The 21,745-nt window shown below is 49.8% G+C and overlaps 1 protein-coding gene across 2 annotated transcripts in view; it reads left to right on the top strand.

The window, feature by feature from the left end:
* The window catches only part of btbd9 (BTB (POZ) domain containing 9), a 65,810-nt gene extending 48,549 nt beyond the window's left edge, over positions 1 to 17,261 (top strand). The window contains exons 9-11 of one of the 2 annotated variants that reach the window (XM_031901536.1): positions 4,080 to 4,187; positions 11,002 to 11,080; positions 11,357 to 17,261. In XM_031901536.1, coding sequence (XP_031757396.1) covers positions 4,080 to 4,187; positions 11,002 to 11,080; positions 11,357 to 11,545 — 376 coding nt within the window. In that variant the 3' untranslated portion in view covers positions 11,546 to 17,261. The remainder of the gene's footprint in view (positions 1 to 4,079; positions 4,188 to 11,001; positions 11,081 to 11,356) is intronic. The other variant, NM_001127131.1, reaches the window with a different exon arrangement.
* The last annotated feature ends 4,484 nt before the right edge of the window (positions 17,262 to 21,745 follow it).

Here is a 21,745-nt window from a genome sequence, read left to right on the forward strand (position 1 = left end):
AGCAGGGCATGATGGGTAGCCAGTAATACAGGGGTGAATGAGCAGGGGCATGATGGGTAGCCAGTAATACAGGGGTGAATGAGCAGGGCATGATGGGTAGCCAGTAATACAGGGGTGAATGAGCAGGGGCATGATGGGTAGCCAGTAATACAGGGGTGAATGAGCAGGGGCATGATGGGTAGCCAGTAATACAGGGGTGAATGAGCAGGGGCATGATGGGTAGCCAGTAATACAGGGGGGAATGAGCAGGGGCATGATGGGTAGCCAGTAATACAGGGGGGAATGAGCAGGGGCATGATGGGTAGCCAGTAATACAGGGGGGAATGAGCAGGGGCATGATGGGTAGCAAGTAATACAGGGGTGAATGAGCAGGGCATGATGGGTAGCCAGTAATACAGGGGGAATGAGCAGGGGCATGATGGGTAGCCAGTAATACAGGGGGGAATGAGCAGGGGCATGATGGGTAGCCAGTAATACAGGGGTGAATGAGCAGGGCATGATGGGTAGCCAGTAATACAGGGGGGAATGAGCAGGGGCATGATGGGTAGCCAGTAATACAGGGGGGAATGAGCAGGGGCATGATGGGTAGCCAGTAATACAGGGGTGAATGAGCAGGGCATGATGAGTAGCCAGTAATACAGGGGTGAATGAGCAGGGGCATGATGGGTAGCCAGTAATACAGGGGTGAATGAGCAGGGGCATGATGGGTAGCCAGTAATACAGGGGTGAATGAGCAGGGGCATGATGGGTAGCCAGTAATACAGGGGGGAATGAGCAGGGGCATGATGGGTAGCCAGTAATACAGGGGGGAATGAGCAGGGGCATGATGGGTAGCAAGTAATACAGGGGTGAATGAGCAGGGCTTGATGGGTAGCCAGTAATACAGGGGGGAATGAGCAGGGGCATGATGGGTAGCCAGTAATACAGGGGTGAATGAGCAGGGGCATGATGGGTAGCCAGTAATACAGGGGTGAATGAGCAGGGGCATGATGGGTAGCCAGTAATACAGGGGTGAATGAGGCAGGGGCATGATGGGTAGCCAGTAATACAGGGGTGAATGAGCAGGGCATGATGGGTAGCCAGTAATACAGGGGTGAATGAGCAGGGGCATGATGGGTAGCCAGTAATACAGGGGTGAATGAGCAGGGGCATGATGGGTAGCCAGTAATACAGGGGTGAATGAGCAGGGGCATGATGGGTAGCCAGTAATACAGGGGTGAATGAGCAGGGGCATGATGGGTAGCCTGTAATACAGGGGTGAAGGTTGGGCGTTAGTGTGAGTGCCAGGGAAACGCAGCCTAAAATGGGACCTCTGTGCCCTAAATATGCCTTTTATGCAGTGTCAGCCTTGCGTTCGACTCCATTGTTACATTGGTCACAACCTTCCCGTAGTGTCATAATCCCCCCAGCTATTCTAGGGCGCAGCTAAGCAGCCCATTGGCTGTTGTTAGAATGCCCGGGTGGGGTAGTTCAGCGTGGGCTGGGGGCATACAGACTCGGAGACACAAGTCCGTAGCTATTTGTATGGGAAAGGTTTCAGCCCCCCCCCCCCTCCCTGGGCACAAGAGCTTGTTAAGGATATGTGGGGGGGATTAGCGCACTCGCCATGGAGATGGGCCCTTCTGCCTAATGTGTGAATATTCATGGGCAGAACTGACAGATCGCCGGCTGCAACGGCAACTCAAGCAGAATAAATTCCTCTCCGGCTCTCGTCTCACATTCTTACAACTCCCAGCGGCTCCTTCAGCTCCGCTCGTTTAGATTGGAACAAAACTTCAGCTCTGTCGCTAATTCTCCTGCTTAATTGTGTCGGTGGGGGGAGACGGGGGTCTGTTTTACTGAGCACGATCGCTGCCTGTCTGATGTAAAGCTTCCCGTCACGAACAGTATCGATGTTGTGCAGTCGGAACTGTAGGGGTCACCTGGATATTAAATGCGCCCTTTTTTTGGATGCTTTGTGCTGTTTAAGGCAGGGATTTGTGGGTGCGAATAGGATTTGTGGGTGTGAATAGGATTTGTGGGTGTGAATAGGATTTGCGGGGATGGGTGTGTTAAAAGCCTATTTAAAGGAGAAGGAAAGGCATTTTACTGCCAATAGATTCGCCACATTACTGCCACCTAGAACACTATATTTATTCTGCAGAAAGCTTTACCTGCCTGAGTAACAGCCCTAGAAGCTCCCTCTGTTTGTTTAAGATAGCAGCTGCCATTTTAGCTTGGTCTCAGTAGCTTCCTGCTGCAGCTCTGGCTGCTGGAAGCTCAGATTACACAGCAGGGATGGGAGGGGGGAGAGTTGGGATGGGAGGGGGGAGAGAGTTGGGATGGGAGGGGGAGAGAGTTGGGATGGGAGGGGGGAGAGAGTTGGGATGGGAGGGGGAGAGAGTTGGGATGGGAGGGGGGAGAGAGTTGGGATGGGAGGGGGAGAGAGTTGGGATGGGAGGGGGGAGAGAGTTGGGATGGGAGGGGGGAGAGAGTTGGGATGGGAGGGGGAGAGAGTTGGGATGGGAGGGGGGAGAGAGTTGGGATGGGAGGGGGGAGAGAGTTGGGATGGGAGGGGGAGAGAGTTGGGATGGGAGGGGGGAGAGAGTTGGGATGGGAGGGGGAGAGAGTTGGGATGGGAGGGGGAGAGAGGAGCAAACTAAGCAGACTCGTGCCCGTGCCCTGAAGTATTTTTCTGAGAGGAAGTCTGACACAGAAGAACATGTGACACAAAAGGAGACAAGAAATCCTGTGTTTCTTTTGATAGAGGACTCAGTGCAGCTGTGAGTGCTTATGGCTGTATTTACACAGACCTTACTGATAAAGCTACTGAGTTTGTACCTTTCCTTCTCCTTTAATACTTCTACAATGGTGACACTTCCTGTTGATGATGGTGTCACTTCCTGGGTATGCTGGCCAATAGGTAGAGGGTTGTATTATAAATACAGCAGTTGTGGTTCAGGTGGGGAAAAATGCAGGTTGTGGGTCCGGGTGCAGGTTATGGTTCTACCCGATGAGACCCACACGGTTCTGTAATGTAGGACCCCTTCCCTTATAGAGTGTAAGCTCTTTAGGGCAGGGCCCTCTACACCTCTTTGTGTTTATTGTGCAGCGCTGCAGAATATGTTGGCGCTTTATAAATACCCGCTGTTAATAATAATAATGATAATGGTATGCGAATGCTCTCGTTACCAGCGGGAGGCCAATTATGCTCGTTAGCGGGATTCCTTTGATGATTAGCGGCAGCGGTTGTTTCAAAGGAAGGCGAGACAATGAATTATTGGCGGAGATGGGATACGCGGCCTGTAAGCGCGGCTGGGGAAGGCAGGGGCGGGGCAGAACCAATTGGCGCATCCTATTCGCTGTGAAATGATTGGATTCTATCAGATCTGATACATTTTTATCTCTTATTTATTTTATTTCCTGGTATTTTTTTAAAGTTTCTTATCATGGCCGACAGCGTAACCCCCACACTCCCACTACGTAAAGTGTCTTACTTGCCCTTTATTTTCCTTTACAGCCCCACTAGGAGCCCAGGGCCCCCCCCCGTGACTCCCTCTTCTGCATTTCCTCCTACAGTGGCGCCCCCTATAGACCAAATGGGGCAGAATGGCTTCCCATCAGCACCTTCACCCACTAGCAGAAGCCATTGCCATCCACGTAGCAATCACATGACTTGGGGGCCGCCGCTGATGCTGCTGTGGGGGCCACACTGGCTACAGCTGTACATATTTGTTTCTACCCAGCAGTCTCTGCGCTTGGGTCCCGAGTTCCCTGATGTTAGGGGAGTGATTAATAGCCCTATTATTGGCCACTAATGGCCAGTCTGGTGTCACACGTGGCATTTAGTCACCGCAAGCAAAAACAGTGACAAAAATGGCAACGACCAGGGGTGCAATGTTTTTGGGGTGATTATTGCAGTCTTATTGGTGGAAGCATTTGCCAGACTTGAATAGTTCTGATTGGCTACAGGTTGGTTCTTTTGGGTCAATGGGCTAAAGGCCTAACCCAACTCTTCCCTGGTCACCGGGGGCTGTAACTGCCCAGTGATTGGTTGTGAGAGAAAATGACTGAAACCTCTGTCCTATCCCCTCCTACAGGTTATTATTATGGGATTGTGACGACCGCAGTTACAGTTACTACATCGAGGTTTCCACTAACCAGCAGCAATGGACCATGGTGGCCGACCGGACAAAGGTCCCGTGCAGGTGAGAGCCCTTTCCTATTGGGGTTTCTGTATGTGGGGGCACTCAGGGGGTGAAAGCCCCTTCTGGGCAAATCGGTTTAGTGAGTGAGGGCGAGTTAATTATGGGTTAATCTGGTGCCAGATGCAAAGTGGGTCGGTTTGGCCCTTTCTTTCACAAGAACTTGAAATATGACTAAATGTTTGGCTGTCAGGGCCGCCACCTGGGGGCTAAAGGGGGAACTGCAGTCGGGGGCCCCAAGAGAGGGAAAAGTGTGATGTGTAGGTCCCTAAGGGGGTGGGGCTTGAGGGGAGTCAGTGGGGTTTGGGAATTAGGCAGCCTGGCCCGGGCACTCCAGGGGCACCGCCACGCACGAGTGATCCCACCAGGGGCCAGTAATAAAGGGCAGGGCTGTTAGTGCCAGGGGCCAGTAATAAGGGGCAGGGCTGTTAGTGCCAGGGGCCAGTAATAAAGGGCAGGGCTGTTAGTGCCAGGGGCCAGTAATAAGGGGCAGGGCTGTTAGTGCCAGGGGCCAGTAATAAAGGGCAGGGCTGTTAGTGCCAGGGGCCAGTAATAAGGGGCAGGGCTGTTAGTGCCAGGGGCCAGTAATAAAGGGCAGGGCTGTTAGTGCCAGGGGCCAGTAATAAAGGGCAGGGCTGTTAGTGCCGTTAGTGCCGTTAGTGCCAGGGGCCAGTAATAAGGGGCAGGGCTGTTAGTGCCAGGGGCCAGTAATAAGGGGCAGGGTTGTTAGTGCCAGGGGCCAGTAATAAGGGGCAGGGCTGTTAGTGCCAGGGGCCAGTAATAAGGGGCAGGGCTGTTAGTGCCAGGGGCCAGTAATAAGGGGCAGGGCTGTTAGTGCCAGGGGCCAGTAATAAGGGGCAGGGCTGTTAGTGCCAGGGGCCAGTAATAAGGGGCAGGGCTGTTAGTGCCAGGGGCCAGTAATAAGGGGCAGGGCTGTTAGTGCCAGGGGCCAGTAATAAGGGGCAGGGCTGTTAGTGCCAGGGGCCAGTAATAAGGGGCAGGGCTGTTAGTGCCAGGGGCCAGTAATAAGGGGCAGAGCTGTTAGTGCCAGGGGCCAGTAATAAGGGGCAGGGCTGTTAGTGCCAGGGGCCAGTAATAAGGGGCAGTGCTGTTAGTGCCAGGGGGGGGCAGGGCTGTTAGTGCCAGGGGGGGGCAGGGCGGTTATTTTGTCCTTTGGACTGATGAGGAGGAACCGTATTCATTCCCTTCTCCCAGATCCGTCTCTCTCCCCGGAGGAGCTGATAGGGTGGGGGGCTTATTATCTCCGGTGCAGAGACCCCCCCCCATATTAGAAGCCAATTAAACCTGTGTCAGGAGCAGAGGGGTCTGTGTGGCCCTTCCCTGCGCTCAGTGTGACAGTAATGAGGCCCTTTCATTCCCCAGCAAAGGGCAGACATGTAGGATAAGCGCCGGGGCCGCTCTCACAGTAAATAGGCGCTGAGGGGGGGGGCCCCTGAATAATTACATTGCAGCCGCTCTGTAGCAGATTACAGCCGTGACTTGGCCCGTAGGATAAGGATCCTGTCTCTGTCACGGTCCCTGCGGCGCCGGCGGCACAACAACATCCTCTGCGCACTAATTGACATATTACATGGCTGCAAAGGGAATGGAGAGTGAGTCTTACCGGTATGTTAGGCTGTACCATGGGCCCGGGGGGGTAATGTATAGAGAGGCAGACTGTACCATTCAGGGGTGCAAAATCCCTTACTGGGGGGCCCCTCTTACTGGCTTCCCTCTTAGCCCATTTATCTGGGCTATTCTCTTTTCTAGAATCTGCACCCCCCCCCCCCATCCCCCCGCGGGGGCATAAATTCAAGGATCAGGGGAAATATTAAATTATAGGGAATGTTCACCTTTGAGTTAACAGTTCGTATGATGTACAGAGTAATATTCTGACATAATTTGTAGTTGGTCTTCATTTTTTTTTAAATATTTCACTTTTTGTTCAGCAGCTCTCCAGTTAGGAGTTTCAGCAGCTATCTGGTTGCTAGGGTCTAAATTACCTTAGCAACCAGGGTGTGGCTTGGATGAGAGACTGGTATATGAATAGGGGAGGGGCTGAATGGAAAAGAAAGTTACAAAAAGTAACAGTAACAATAAAACTGGAGTCTCACAGAGCAATAGGGTTTGGCTGCCGGGGTCAGTGACCCCCATTTGGAAGCTGCAAAGAGTCAGAAGAAGAAGGGAAATAATTCAAAAATTATAACAAATAAATAATGAAGACCAATTGAAAAGTTGCTTAGAATTGGCCATTGTATAACATACTGACAGTTTACTTAAAGGTAAACCGCCCCTGAAGGATTCACAGACATAGGGGGCCTCAGTGGGCGCATATATCCAGCCTCAGCCAATCAGAGTCGCTGCCCTTATACATGGGCCCCCCCCCCCCCGCGGCGCCAGTACGTGGGCGTGTGTTGGGGAAGCGCAGGTTGGTTTGCATGGCTGAGCCGCCGCCGCGCAGGACTCCCAGCTCCTCTCATTTCTATTATCCCGGCCGCTCCATCACATTACTGTTTTATCTTTGTTTCCCTTTGTGTGCGGCAGTCGCATCACTATGTGAGCAACACGGGGGCCTCGCAGTGCGACTTTAATTACATTGTCCCCCATCAGAACTCGAGCGGCCCATTCTGCTGTCTGCCTGAGCTTTGATCCAGCTATTGTGCCGCTCTCATACACTGCCGTGTGATTGGCTCACAGGCTGCATATTGGGAAGTTGTATCAGGAGTCAGAACCAGCAGTGCAGGGAAGGGAAAGGGACAGACACAGTGACAGTTACACATAACTATAAACCCAGTGAGAATGAGGAATGAATGGGTATTGGGGAGTTGTATCAGGAGTCAGAACCAGCAGTGCAGGGAAAGGAAAGGGACAGACACAGTGACAGTTACACATAACTATAAACCCAGTGAGAATGAGGAATGAATGGATATTGGGGAGTTGTATCAGGAGTCAGAACCAGCAGTGCAGGGAAGGGAAAGGGACAGACACAGTGACAGTTACACATAACTATAAACCCAGTGAGAATGAGGAATGAATGGATATTGGGGAGTTGTATCAGGAGTCAGAACCAGCAGTGCAGGGAAAGGGACAGACACAGTGACAGTTACACATAACTATAAACCCAGTGAGAATGAGGAATGAATGGATATTGGGGAGTTGTATCAGGAGTCAGAACCAGCAGTGCAGGGAAGGGAAAGGGACAGACACAGTGACAGTTACACATAACTATAAACCCAGTGAGAATGAGGAATGAATGGATATTGGGGAGTTGTATCAGGAGTCAGAACCAGCAGTGCAGGGAAGGGAAAGGGACAGACACAGTGACAGTTACACATAACTATAAACCCAGTGAGAATGAGGAATGAATGGATATTGGGGAGTTGTATCAGGAGTCAGAACCAGCAGTGCAGGGAAGGGAAAGGGACAGACACAGTGACAGTTACACATAACTATAAACCCAGTGAGAATGAGGAATGAATGGATATTGGGGAGTTGTATCAGGAGTCAGAACCAGCAGTGCAGGGAAGGGAAAGGGACAGACACAGTGACAGTTACACATAACTATAAACCCAGTGAGAATGAGGAATGAATGGATATTGGGGAGTTGTATCAGGAGTCAGAACCAGCAGTGCAGGGAAGGGAAAGGGACAGACACAGTGACAGTTACACATAACTATAAACCCAGTGAGAATGAGGGATGAATGGATATTGGGGAGTTGTATCAGGAGTCAGAACCAGCAGTGCAGGGAAGGGAAAGGGACAGACACAGTGACAGTTACACATAACTATAAACCCAGTGAGAATGAGGAATGAATGGATATTGGGGAGTTGTATCAGGAGTCAGAACCAGCAGTGCAGGGAAGGGAAAGGGACAGACACAGTGACAGTTACACATAACAGCAGTCGGATCATTGGGCGCCCAAGTTCCTTTGTTGGAGGAAGATTCGCGCTGATTAAACGTTTCTTTTCATGTAACGCGGCGACGTTTCCCTTTGTAGCGCAGGTACCGACCATCTGTTTCCCCTCTGCAGCGAATCACAAGTCAGCGTTTCCATCACACGGCGACTTTGCTTTGTTGGGATCTATCAGAAATCTGATTAAAACAATCTATTTATAGTAAAACTTGATTAAAGTTACAGCAGCGCCTTTTATCTGCCATATTGGCCACGCGGGTCTAAATACCTGTCGGCCTGTCAGTTGGTCACCCTAGGGGGGCGCTATTCATTTCCCTTATCAGAAGCGCATTGGGGGTGTTATTGGTTTTAGGGCAAAAGTCTGCACTGTACTGTCTAAGGGAAACACTATGGCACCCCCTACCCATATGTATAAATACAAATATACAGAGAAGGAATGTTCTGGGCACACAATAAGCTGTACCCCCATACTGTACTGTCTAAGGGAAACACTATGGCACCCCCTACCCATATGTATAAATACAAATATACAGAGAGGGAATGTTCTGGGCACACAATAAGCTGTACCCCCATACTGTACTGTCTAAGGGAAACACTATGGCACCCCCTACCCATATGTATAAATACAAATATACAGAGAAGGAATGTTCTGGGCACACAATAAGCTGTACCCCCCATACTGTACTGTCTAAGGGAAACACTATGGCACCCCCTACCCATATGTATAAATACAAATATACAGAGAAGGAATGTTCTGGGCACACAATAAGCTGTACCCCCATACTGTACTGTCTAAGGGAAACACTATGGCACCCCCTACCCATATGTATAAATACAAATATACAGAGAAGGAATGTTCTGGGCACACAATAAGCTGTACCCCCATACTGTACTGTCTAAGGGAAACACTATGGCACCCCTACCCATATGTATAAATACAAATATACAGAGAGGGAATGTTCTGGGCACACAATAAGCTGTACCCCCATACTGTACTGTCTAAGGGAAACACTATGGCACCCCCTACCCATATGTATAAATACAAATATACAGAGAAGGAATGTTCTGGGCACACAATAAGCTGTACCCCCATACTGTACTGTCTAAGGGAAACACTATGGCACCCCCTACCCATATGTATAAATACAAATATACAGAGAAGGAATGTTCTGGGCACACGATAAGCTGTACCCCCATACTGTACTGTCTAAGGGAATCACTATGGCACCCCCTACCCATATGTATAAATACAAATATACAGAGAAGGAATGTTCTGGGCACACAATAAGCTGTACCCCCATACTGTACTGTCTAAGGGAAACACTATGGCACCCCCTACCCATATGTATAAATACAAATATACAGAGAAGGAATGTTCTGGGCACACAATAAGCTGTACCCCCATACTGTACTGTCTAAGGGAAACACTATGGCACCCCCTACCCATATGTATAAATACAAATATACAGAGAGGGAATGTTCTGGGCACACAATAAGCTGTACCCCCATACTGTACTGTCTAAGGGAAACACTATGGCACCTCCTACCCATATGTATAAATACAAATATACAGAGAGGGAATGTTCTGGTTGCACAGTCAGACTATGGTGCATATAATCTATTTAACAATCCATTACAGGGAAAGTAAATGTTGGTTAAACAATACAGAAATAAATGGTACTCTCCCTATAATGCAGTTATTTGCAGGAAGGCAGCACAGAGGGAAGTATTTCTGTTTCCTCGTTGCTTTCAGGGTTCAGTTGCCCCATGCTGTCAGTGCTGGGGGTTCAGTTGCCCCATGCTGTCAGTGCTGGGGGTTCAGTTGCCCCATGCTGTCAGTGCTGGGGGTTCAGTTGCCCCATGCTGTCAGTGCTGGGGGTTCAGTTGCCCCATGCTGTCAGTGCTGGGGGTTCAGTTGCCCCATGCTGTCAGTGCTGGGGGTTCAGTTGCCCCATGCTGTCAGTGCTGGGGGTTCAGTTGCCCCATGCTGTCAGTGCTGGGGGTTCAGTTGCTCCGTGTTTCTTGCCGCTCCGGCATTTAGCGAGTCAGTGGGATCTCGGCTGCCAGACTCGTCTCACACGCGGCTCCTGTTCCTTATCTGCCCCTGTCTGAGGGTCGGCGCTGGCGGTAGAGAGCATTAGGAAGAGATGATTGGTGGAGCAGCCAGGGCATGATGGTATCAGGCTTAATGCTCTGTAGCTGCTGCCGCACTCACAGCCTCCCATCATGCACCATTCCCCTCTCTCTAGCTGTCTCCCCCAATCTGCATGGAGACTATAGGACAAGATGGAGACAGTAGGGCAAGATGGAGACAGTAGGGCAAGATGGAGACAGTAGGGCAAGATGGAGACAGTAGGGCAAGATGGAGACAGTAGGGCAAGATGGAGACAGTAGGGCAAGATGGGGACAGTAGGGCAAGATGGAGACAGTAGGGCAAGATGGAGACAGTGGAACAAGATGGAGACAGTAGGGCAAGATGGGGACAGTAGGGCAAGATGGAGACAGTAGGGCAAGATGGAGACAGTAGGACAAGATGGGGACAGTAGGGCAAGATGGGGACAGTAGGGCAAGATGGAGACAGTAGGGCAAGATGGAGACAGTAGGGCAAGATGGAGACAGTAGGACAAGATGGAGACAGTAGGACAAGATGGAGACAGTAGGGCAAGATGGGGACAGTCGGACAAGATGGAGACAGTAGGGCAAGATGGAGACAGTAGATGTCACAGTTGGCAGTGCCCTACAGCCCGTTGATGACTCCATGCTGTCAGACTGTATATTTGGGGTTTTGCTGATCTCACATGGCAGATTGTGGGTTCAATAGATGCCCTTGTGCTGGGCTGTCTCTCACTCTCTCCCTCACTCTCTGTCTGTCTCTCACTCTCCTTCTCTGTCTCTCTCCGCAGATCCTGGCAGACAATCACATTTGACAGGCAGCCCACGTGTTTCATTAGGATTGTGGGGACACACAACACAGCCAATGAGGTGAGTCTCTCCTGTGCTGCTCTGTTTCGGGGGGCTGACTCTGAGCAGTAATAAGCCCCCCCCTCTGCAGCTGTCACTCAAACATGGCAGTCGGCAGTCTGCCCACGTGCGGGTAACACTTGGGGCTGGGGGATTTGGTGCCAGAAATTGGGCAGAATCCAGAGAGACCCCCATATAATGTATTGAGCCCCCCCATATAATGTATTGAGCCCCCCCATATAATGTATTGAGCCCCCCCATATAATGTATTCAGCCCCCCCTCTCGTTTCCTTTCAGGTTTTCCACTGCGTTCACTTCGAGTGCCCGGCCCAGAATGTGCCCCATAAAGAGGAGAACAGCGAAGACTCCCTCCCCAGCGACCAGAGCCTTTCTGCCCAACTGGCATCATCCAATGGCATGCGGGCAACCAATCCCAGCCAATCACTGACTGAGCCCAGTGCCCACAGCCTGGCCCAACAGAAGTGACCAAACCAGCGCCAGGAACCCCCAAGCAACACCATGTTCCCCTGAGTCTCCCCGTCATGTACTTTCATGTTACAACCACTGGTCCCACTTGGCTTTGCCCCGCCCACTCAACTGTCGCCCCGCCCACTCAGCTGTCTCCTGGAATGGCATCTCTAGAATATCTGGTTTAGGGGCATCTCCGGGTCTGACGTATGTACCCTGCCCCAACGCCCATGTTACGTGAGGAGCGGGCCTGGCCCCAAGCTGGGCAGACTGGCACCCCAGAACCGATTGCCACGATGGCGGCACATTTTCGTTGGACCCGCCTGTTGGATCAGAGTGAGGGGTTTGCTGTTCCGATTCCGTTTTACTGTGGTTCTAACGTCACTGTGTGACTTGCAGTTCTGCTCTTTACCTCATGGGGGCACCACCTGCAACGATAAACATGGGGCGCTGTTACTGAGAGGATACAGGGGGCATTACATGCCCAGGAATGCACTGAGTGCCCACGTGGCACCCAACATGTGTGGGAGCTTCAGCTCTGTGTCCGTGTTGCCCATATTACATGTAGTGGTTGCCATTTGGTGCTACATAGTAGCCCACCAAGCCCCCCAGGTGCACCCCACCAGCGTATGGGGAACTGCCAGGGCACTGTATCTAGACTGAAGGAGTTTGTGCCCGTTTCCTGGGCGTCACCAACTGCACGAGGCAGTGATTGGTCCAACTGGGAAACAGCAGGAGTGGGGGCTTTGCAGCAGGAAAAGGCAAATAATGGAACCCAATGGATCTACTTGCCCCCTGTAGGGGCATTTTCCTCTCTAGTTGGCACGGGGCACCTCCCTTATGACCGGGGCATGTAGTGGGGGAGAATTTGGACATGTTCTTATGCCAAGTTGCTCTCTTGGGTGTTTCATGCCAACCCTGAGTGGGGGGGCCAAGAGCCTAATGCCCCCAATGAGGTGACTCCATATAGAAAGGGTCCGGCGCAACATTCAGTATCCCAGTGACTGAGCCGCGTCTGTACTTCCCTGTAGCGCCACGGCTACTGACCCCCACGTGTGGGGGGCTCATTGTACAGCCCCCGTATTTTGCACTTTGCCCCTCCCTCTGTTGTAATTGAACCCTCTGGGCTCTTCATAAATACGAAGGAAATCTGAGCCTTTATCATCGGACTCTCTGTCAGCAGCGAATATCTCGGTGCCGCCGCGTCCGAGCCGCCATATTGTTACTCATGTTGTACATAGGACTCCCTGCATTCAAGCTCCCAGGGGATGATGGGAAAAGCCTTGTAGTTAAACAGCAGCCGGGGGGCAATATTACCTGCACTATTTAATCTACTAAAGGGTAAGAAGTAGTTGAGAGTTGTTCTGGGAGTTGTAGTTCATTATTAGGAGCCTCAACGCCCCCCCAATTAAGTAAATTCAATCCCCCCCAGAACTAAGAGGCGGAGCTCCGATTCTCTGCACTTCCTGGTTGTTCTCTTTCCCATGGTCAGTCGTGGGCGGGGCTCAGTCTCAACCAGGATGGTAGCGGCATTATAACATTATGTTCTGCTTCAGCGCCCAGTGCTCCAATATGGCTGGGGGTCTTGTCACGTGACCCGGGCCCAGAGATAGTCGGCCAGTATATGGTTAAATGTTCTATAAGCTAATGGGGCTTAAACCCCTGAACCCTATTGCAGTGCCGAATTGCCCCGTGCAGAATGTGAGGGTCCCATGTACTTCCACAAGTGATTGGTTTGACCTTAAAGGGCCAGTAACACCAGGAATTAAATGGCGCTAAATGCGTCCGTTCGCACTTCTGCAGATCTGCCGCCATTTTTGGGGGTTCGGGCGAACCCCCGAATCCATCCCAATGGATTCGGCCAAATACTGAACCGAATCCACAGCGCGCAGCAATTTTTTTTCCCCCCTAACATTCAACCCTTCCAAATCCTAATTAGCATATGCTAATTTATGCTAATTTGGTTTTGGTTCGGCCAGAATCCTGGATTCGGTGCATCGCTAATTTCTATAAAGTGTGATATTTGTATGAGGAAATCCCTGTACTGTTGCTTGTAGGGCTTTTAGAAATGAATATGAACCCTCTAGGCTTCCATTGGAGACAGGGCGGGGCTTTGTACAAAGATGGCTGAACACAGCAGAGCTGAAAATCACTATAAAAACCAGGCTTTCTGCTTAAAGGAAGCAATTTTATATGGATCCGTTCATTTCTGGTGTTACTGGCCCTTTAATAACTGGGCCCCAATAGGTCTATATATTGGCAGATGGGGGGGCGGCCAACAGATGCACAGAGGCAGCAGTTCTATGTCACGGCGGCCATTGCTTAAGATAGAAGGTGTTGCTGGTATTTCTGTGTGCCCCCCTACCCCGGGGCCACCCCACCTGTTATCAGGGGGCACATATTCAGCTGGAATAACAACAAGGCACCTCCATCTCGGGCTGACGTGGGGGGGGGGGTCCCTGCTCTCTGCAGAGTAGATTCTCTCCATTAGCCGAGCCGCCAGTTAGTGCGCAGACCGGCCTTTGGGGGTCAAGCTCATTGAGTGAATTCTCTCCATTAGCTGAGCCGCCAGTTAGTGCGCAGACCGGCCTTTGGGGGTCAAGCTCATTGTGGAACCGATCTAAGGGCTTTTATTGGGTGTTATTGGATATTGCGTGCACTTAGAGCTTCCCCTCGTTGCTATGGGGCAGAACCTGTCTGTACAACCGGGGGCCCCAGTTATGGGCCCCCATTATAATCTTCTACAAGCACTTTATATGGAAATGAACTTGTGTATAAGCTAAAGGAATGAAGTAGCTACGTGTTAGTGTCCAACTCTCCAACGGTCTTCCTCATACCATCCCTGAACGTTCTATTGGAGATGTCTCTCGGCCAGTGGTGCCGCCATTGCGCCAGAATTCCCATCATCTGATTTATGGTGGAATTTTAGATACTTTGTTAGAAGGTGGTCAATGAGCTTCTATCGTAGCCGACAGTTGGACGACCTTCCCATCAACAGATGAACTAAGGCTCAGTGCCAGCGGGAGAGTTGGGCAGAGACGGGTTTTGTATAACTGCCAACATTCTATATACAAAGTTCTCTGCACCCCCTTCTCTTGCCAGTTGCACGGCTGGAGTTGCCCATCCTATGGGTTGTATGAGGCTATTAAGGTGCCATCAGCTATAACTGGGCCAGTGGGCAACTCAGATCAGATTCTGTAGTAGAGTTGCCATTTCATGTCTTGGATGACCAATCTTGGGGAGTCACGCCCAACTGGAGGACTCGGACACCATTTTAGCCAGTGTTGACTTGCAGATCTCTTGGCATCTTAATGGGGTAATTACTTGAGAAATTACTTTCCTGTTTTCCCAGCAAGGTAAGATGGTTCCTGCTGACACAACCCCACCACCCCCCGGGCCCAGAGCCCAAACCAGAGAATGTTGCCAGTAAAGGGGCAATGATAGCGCGAGGGACTGGATTTATTATCTGTAGGTCTGACCGTAGTTTAGTTGTGTGATGTCCATTGCATGGAACTACCAGCGGCACAATTGCACTATGTCACGACCCTCCTCCCCTGTCCCGGGCACAGTCTCTGGCATGGACCTCGTGCTTCAGACCTGTGTGAGGTTTTACATTGGAAATTAAATCATTCCAGATTCAGGGCTTTGCGATTTTATGGTTCAGCATCTGGAACCTTTGAGACATTTAGAGTTCCTGAGTAGCAGTCCATCTGCAGTGTCTGTAACTGTAGCGCCATTAAGGGATCTGTAGGCCCTGTGGCTCTTTAAAGATCTGCAACCTCTTTGGTTGTCATCTCTTTGAGGCTATTGAACTTTTTTGGCTTGTCATCTCTTTGAGGGATCTGCAACCTCTGTGGCTGCCCAGCTCTTTAAGAGATCTACCTCTATCGTTATACATGTCTTTGAGGGACCTCAAACCATCCCATCCCATGAGGGATCTGCAATCTCTGTGGTTGTCCATCTCTTTGAGAGATTTTCTACTTCAGTGGTTGTCCATCTCTTTGAGGGATCTGCAATCTCTGTGGTTGTCGATCTTCTTGAGAGATCTTCTACTTCTCTGGTTGTCCATCACTTTGAACTATCCCATCCCATCCCATGAGGGATCTGCAATCTCTGTGGTTGCACATCTCTTTGAGAGATCTTCAACCTGTTTGTCCATCTCTTTGAGGGATCTGCAATCTCTGTGGTTGCCAATCTCTTTGAGAGATCTTCAACCTGTTTGTCCATCTCTTTGAGGGATCTGCAGCAGTCTCTGTGGCTGTCCATCTCTTTGAGAGATTTTCTACTTCGGTAGTTGTCCATCTCTTTGAGGGATCTGCAGTCTCTGTGGTTGTCGATCTTCTTGAGAGAGCTTCTACTTCTGTGGTTGTCCATCAGTTTGAGGGATCTGCAATTTCTGTGGTTGTCCATCACTTTGAACCATCTCATGAGGGATCTACAGTCTCTGTGGTTGTCTATCCCTGAGGGATCTGCAAACTCTGTGGTTGTCCATGCCTGAGGGATCTGCAAACTCGGTGGTTGTCCATCCCTGAGGGATCTGCAAACTCTGTGGTTGTCCATCCCTGAGGGATCTGCAGTCTCTGTGGTTGTCCATCTCTTTTAGAGATCTTCAACCTGTTTGTCCATCTCTTTGATGGATCTGCAATCTTTGTGGTTGTCCATCCCTGAGGGATCTGCAGTCTCTGTGGTTGTCAGTCTCTTTGATAGATCTTCAACTTCTTTAGTTGGCCATGCGTTCTGCAATCGCTTTGGTTGCCCATCTCTTTGAAAGATCTTCAGCCTCTGTGATTGTCCATCTCTTTGAGGGATCTGCAATCAATATCTATATCCGTTTTACTGATTTTAATAAATTGCAGTGGCTTTCACTCTCTAGGTTGACGGTAAGTGTCTTTGAGGGTATTTAAGGTCAGTATCTCAGGCCATTTGCTATATTCTTGCCCCTTTGATGACAATAATCCTACATGAACTGTGTTGAGTTTTGTGGTGAGTGAAGTCTGTTCCGACGGTGCAGGACTTTCTTCATAAAAGCTTAAATAATAAATATGGTACTAGTGTATGATTGGCAGACAGGGTATTTTTGTAACATAGGACTAAGGGCGATGGCAACGTAGCCTGTCTGGATGTTCCGTAGCTCCACTAGTGGGCGACAGATGGTTGGGATAACTTATGGGTCATCACTTGAAAGCACAACTTATTGGGTGTTTGAGTGGCGATCATCTGACCTGCATCGGGGAAGGAAAATAAAGTGACTCCTGTTGCTCCGTCGCCCCCTGGTGGAGCTGATAAACACCCCGGGCTCATCTAGACTCTCTGTATGTGCCATTGGTCCTACACAGTCTGTCAACCGAGCAGTTTCAGATTCCAGGGAAATCTTGGGTCAGGAATCTGAGCTCTTCATAGAAGCACTCGGGGTCAGGGTGGACCTTGGGCGACTCTGGACATTTTTGAGTTGAGAAGCTTCTCCCTGTCTATTGAACCTCACACCAGCTCTTCATTGCATTTCCCTATGGACCCCGGAGTCGCCGTTGTTCTTCGACGCGGATGGAGTTTTCTCTCCCACTGTTTTGAGTTCCGCAGATAAACGCTCAGAGGAGAAGCGAAACGCGTTGTGTATTTATTTCCATGTTGCAGAACTGTCACATGACTAATATATTTGCAGATATTTAAAGTACGCACATTTGTAAAGCCGGTGATGTGATTTTGCAAATAAAGTTGTTTTGTGTTTCTAACTTTCTCCGTGACTCGGTCTCTTACTTGTCCCGGGGCTGAGAATGGGAATCCGATTAATAAGGAGATGGTTTCTGAACATCCCACGTTCCCAACCGTGTTTTCCTTTCTTTCCAGCCCTACAAACCAAGGCGGGGCTCCTAACCGACCAACCAGCTTTAGTCAGATATGTGTAGCCATCTTGTAGTATCTAATAATATCAGGATTGGAAGGTATTTCAGTAGGGGGAGTGAGAAGGGCGTCAAGGAGCAAGTAGTTCATCTCGACCCGTTACCCAAACTCCAGCACTGATGGAGTTTAGAACCCACTGAAGTTGGTCAGAAACTTGTGGACACAACACCAAACAAGAGATTCCTTTGCCAGTCGAGAGAGAGTTTTGCTTTAACCGTTGAAGTGTTGGATAACTATCGCTTGGGGGCCCCTTGCAGAGCAGAGACAATCCATAGCCTGGGATTTTACTCCAGGCAAAATCAGTACGTAAGGAGCCTCAGCCAGAGGAGAGAAGGTATATTGAAATGACAATGAAATTTGGATGGGAACCTTCATAAAGTGCCCAGTTACCCCTGACCAGTTCCTACACTTTACTGCGAATACAAAATGGGTGATGGCACAGCTGCATTGGAGGGTATTTTAGCCCCATAAAGCTGCCCATACACAGACAGATCCAGATCCCACTTGGGCATACTCTTGGAATATTAGAATGAGGATCAGCCCTATAGATCAGAATGGGTCAGAAGCTGACACTGGACTTGAGTAATTAGTTCTAAGGTAACAGAGAGTGAATTCCATATTCACATGGTTTTACAGTGGGACTTCTCCTTCTGATAATAAAGCACTAAATGTGTCTAGAGAACATCTCTTTGAGGGATCTGCAATCTCTGTGGTTGTCCAACTCTTTGAGAGATTTTCTACTTCGGTGGTTGTCCATCACTTTTAACCATCCCATCCCATGAGGGATCTGCAATCTCTGTGGATCTTCATCTCTTTGAGAGATTTTCTACTTCGGTGGTTGTCCATCTCTTTGAGGGATCTGCAATCTCTGTGGTTGTCGATCTTCTTGAGAGATCTTCTACTTCTCTGGTTGTCCATCACTTTGAACCATCCCATCCTATGAGGGATCTGCAATCTCTGTGGTTGCCCATCTCTTTGAGAGATCTTCAACCTGTTTGTCAATCTCTTTGAGGGATCTGCAATCTCTGTGGTTGTCCATCTCTTTGAGGGATCTGCAGTCCCTGTGGTTGTCCATCCCTGAGGGATCTGCAAACTCTGTGGTATAAAGCACTGAATGTGTCTAGAGAACAGGATTTTGTGGCCCTAGAATTGCATTTCTTATTGAAGGTTCGAACCTGCTTCTAGAAGCCCAGTACAGTATTATAGCTTGGCCCAAAGGAACAGGAGGAATGTGTGAAGCCCAGGACAGTGGGACCTACTGAGACAAGAGCAGGAGAAGATGGTGCCAGTGGGGCACAAGGATATTGGTCAGGGGGTTATGTAGGGTTGGGTTCATCAGGTCTTTAATGCTTTGAGAGATTTTCTACTTCGGTGGTTGTCCATCTCTTTGAGGGATCTACAATCTCTGTGGTTGTCCATCCCTGAGGGATCTGCAAACTCTGTGGTATAAAGCACTGAATGTGTCTAGAGAACAGAATTTTGTGGCCCTTGCATTTCTAAACCTGCCTCTAGAACGCAGTACAGAACCAACTGCCTTTAGCACATTATAGCTTGGCCCAAATGAACAGGAGAAATGTGTGAAGCCAAGGACAGTGGGACCTACTGAAGCAAGAGCAGGAGAAGATGGTGCCAGTCGGGCACAAGGATATGGGGTTAAATATAAGCCTTGGTCAGGGTGGGGTTATGTCGGGGTGGGTTCATCAGGTCTTTCATGCTTTTTACTGATACATTTCTCGGTTCTGTTAGAGAGAAATCGCCTCCGTTCCACTCGTTTCCTTGTCTAAACGTTACCGTGACGTTCGGCCTCACTGGGGTCCAAGAGAAAGATAAGAGGAAACGAGACGATATTATTCTTGTTTCAAGCGACACGAGACGTTGCCAGGCAGGTCGTGTCTGCGGTTTCAATTCTCAGCCTCTTCCAGGCACCGCGACGGCTGCCAATTTATATGCACCTACGGGCCCTGCTGAGGAATTAATACCTTATGGTGAGCAATTACACAGCCCGGCGCCGCTCGGGGCCCGAAGAGCAAAGCAGCCACGGGAAGAGCGCTCCGTATTCCCACGCCGGCTCTTTGTCTGAGCAGAACATATTAAAGGCTCTCTGCCGGTTTCCCTGCCGTGGCTGATATAGTGGGTCACTGACAGCCGCTCCGCCGCACATATTAACGAAGGCCAATAACGCGGAGGCTGAAAGCGACGAATCCCTCTCGGAAGGAAGAGAAGAGGATTAAAACCCACCGCCGCGCCGCGCAGAAGCCAAAGGTAATGGTTTAATTAAGATATTTCTAAAAATGCTCCCACTTCTGTTACAAACCGTTTAATTTCAAGGACGTCGGTGCCGCGTGGCTCGGAATAAAGTTACTGGGGGTCGGGGGGGAGGGAAGCGGGAACTTCTGAAGGGCTTTCTCTCACCGGCCGACTCCCCCAGTGGCTTCTGGTTCATTCCCAATGATTATGGGGATAGTCCCCCCTTTGTGCCACTTCAACGCACCCTCAGCTCTTCCCGAGCACCCAATGGGTGTCCACGAAAACGATCCTTAGGTCCAACTTACCTGCTACAACTTACCGAGATACTTACCTGCTACAACTTACTGAGATACTTACCTGCTACAACTTACTGAGATATTTACCTGCTACAACTTACTGAGATACTTACCTGCTACAACTTACCGAGATACTTACCTGCTACAACTTACTGAGATATTTACCTACTACAACTTACCAAGATACTTATGTGCTACAACTTACTAAGATACTTACTGAGGTTTATGGAGCCAAACTGGGGCTCGGCGACCTACTTACACTCCAGTTGACCGGCTGTGTCCCAGATACATTGTGGACAATCTGCTGCCCCTACTGGGGTATCTAGTGATCTGTTTGATACAATATTACATCTGCTTGAGTCGCTATGATGGTGGGTGGCAACTAGGGTATTAACCCTTTATGTTCTCCTTGGCTCCTATAGTAACGACCCTGATCCCACGTCTCACAAATACACCTACGTTTAGGTCTTAATAGTCCTCATTCCTCAGACTCCCATTTCCCCCCGGGGCATGGCTTACATATGGATCAGGAAGGTCCTCCTCCCACCCAAGTACCTACAGACCCAATCTATGGTTCCCAGTAAGAGAAGAGCTACACGAGGCTCCTTGGGAAGAAGTTGACCTTCACTCAAAGTCTCAGTTACAGAACAGACTTGATGCCAAAGCTCAAATGTTCCCGGCATGATGTGCCCCTTTTTACTTGGGTCCAATTCACCCTTTGCATGGACCCAGCTTCATTCTGCCCCAGTAGTCGGGCATGTTATTGGCACAAACCACTGTATGTTATATAAATGGCCCCCCCTATACTCCTGCACCCCCAAACCTTGGGGATAATGATCTGTATCTCACACATATATTGTACATCAGTCAGGGACCCCACTGGCCCCCCTATACTCCTGCACCCCCAAACCTTGGGGATAATGATCTGTATCTCACACATATATTGTACATCAGTCAGGGACCCCACTGGCCCCCCTATACTCCTGCACCCCCAAACCTTGGGGATAATGATCTGTATCTCACACATATATTGTACATCAGTCAGGGACCCCACTGGCCCCCCTATACTCCTGCACCCCCAAACCTTGGGGATAATGATCTATATCTCACACATATATTGATATTGTACATCAGTCAGGGACCCCACTGGCCCCCCTATACTCCTGCACCCCCAAACCTTGGGGATAAGGATCTGTATCTCACACATATATTGTACATCAGTCAGGGGCCCCACTGGCCCCCCTATACTCCTGCACCCCCAAACCTTGGGGATAAGGATCTGTATCTCACACATATATTGATATTGTACATCAGTCAGGGACCCCACTGGCCCCCCTATACTCCTACACCCCCAAACCTTGGGGATAATGATCTGCATCTCACACATATATTGATATTGTACATCAGTCAGGGACCCCACTGGCCCCCCTATACTCCTACACCCCCAAACCTTGGGGATAATGATCTGCATCTCACACATATATTGATATTGTACATCAGTCAGGGGCCCCACTGGCCCCCCTATACTCCTGCACCCCCAAACCTTGGGGATAATGATCTGTATCTCACACATATATTGATATTGTACATCAGTCAGGGATCCCACTGGCCCCCCTATACTCCTACACCCCCAAAACTTGGGGATAATGATCTGCATCTCACACATATATTGATATTGTACATCAGTCAGGGGCCCCACTGGCCCCCCTATACTCCTACACCCCCAAACCTTGGGGATAATGATCTGCATCTCACACATATATTGATATTGTACATC

Source organism: Xenopus tropicalis, chromosome 5, assembly GCF_000004195.4.
Source record: "Xenopus tropicalis strain Nigerian chromosome 5, UCB_Xtro_10.0, whole genome shotgun sequence".
Taxonomy (NCBI): Eukaryota; Metazoa; Chordata; class Amphibia; order Anura; family Pipidae; genus Xenopus; species Xenopus tropicalis.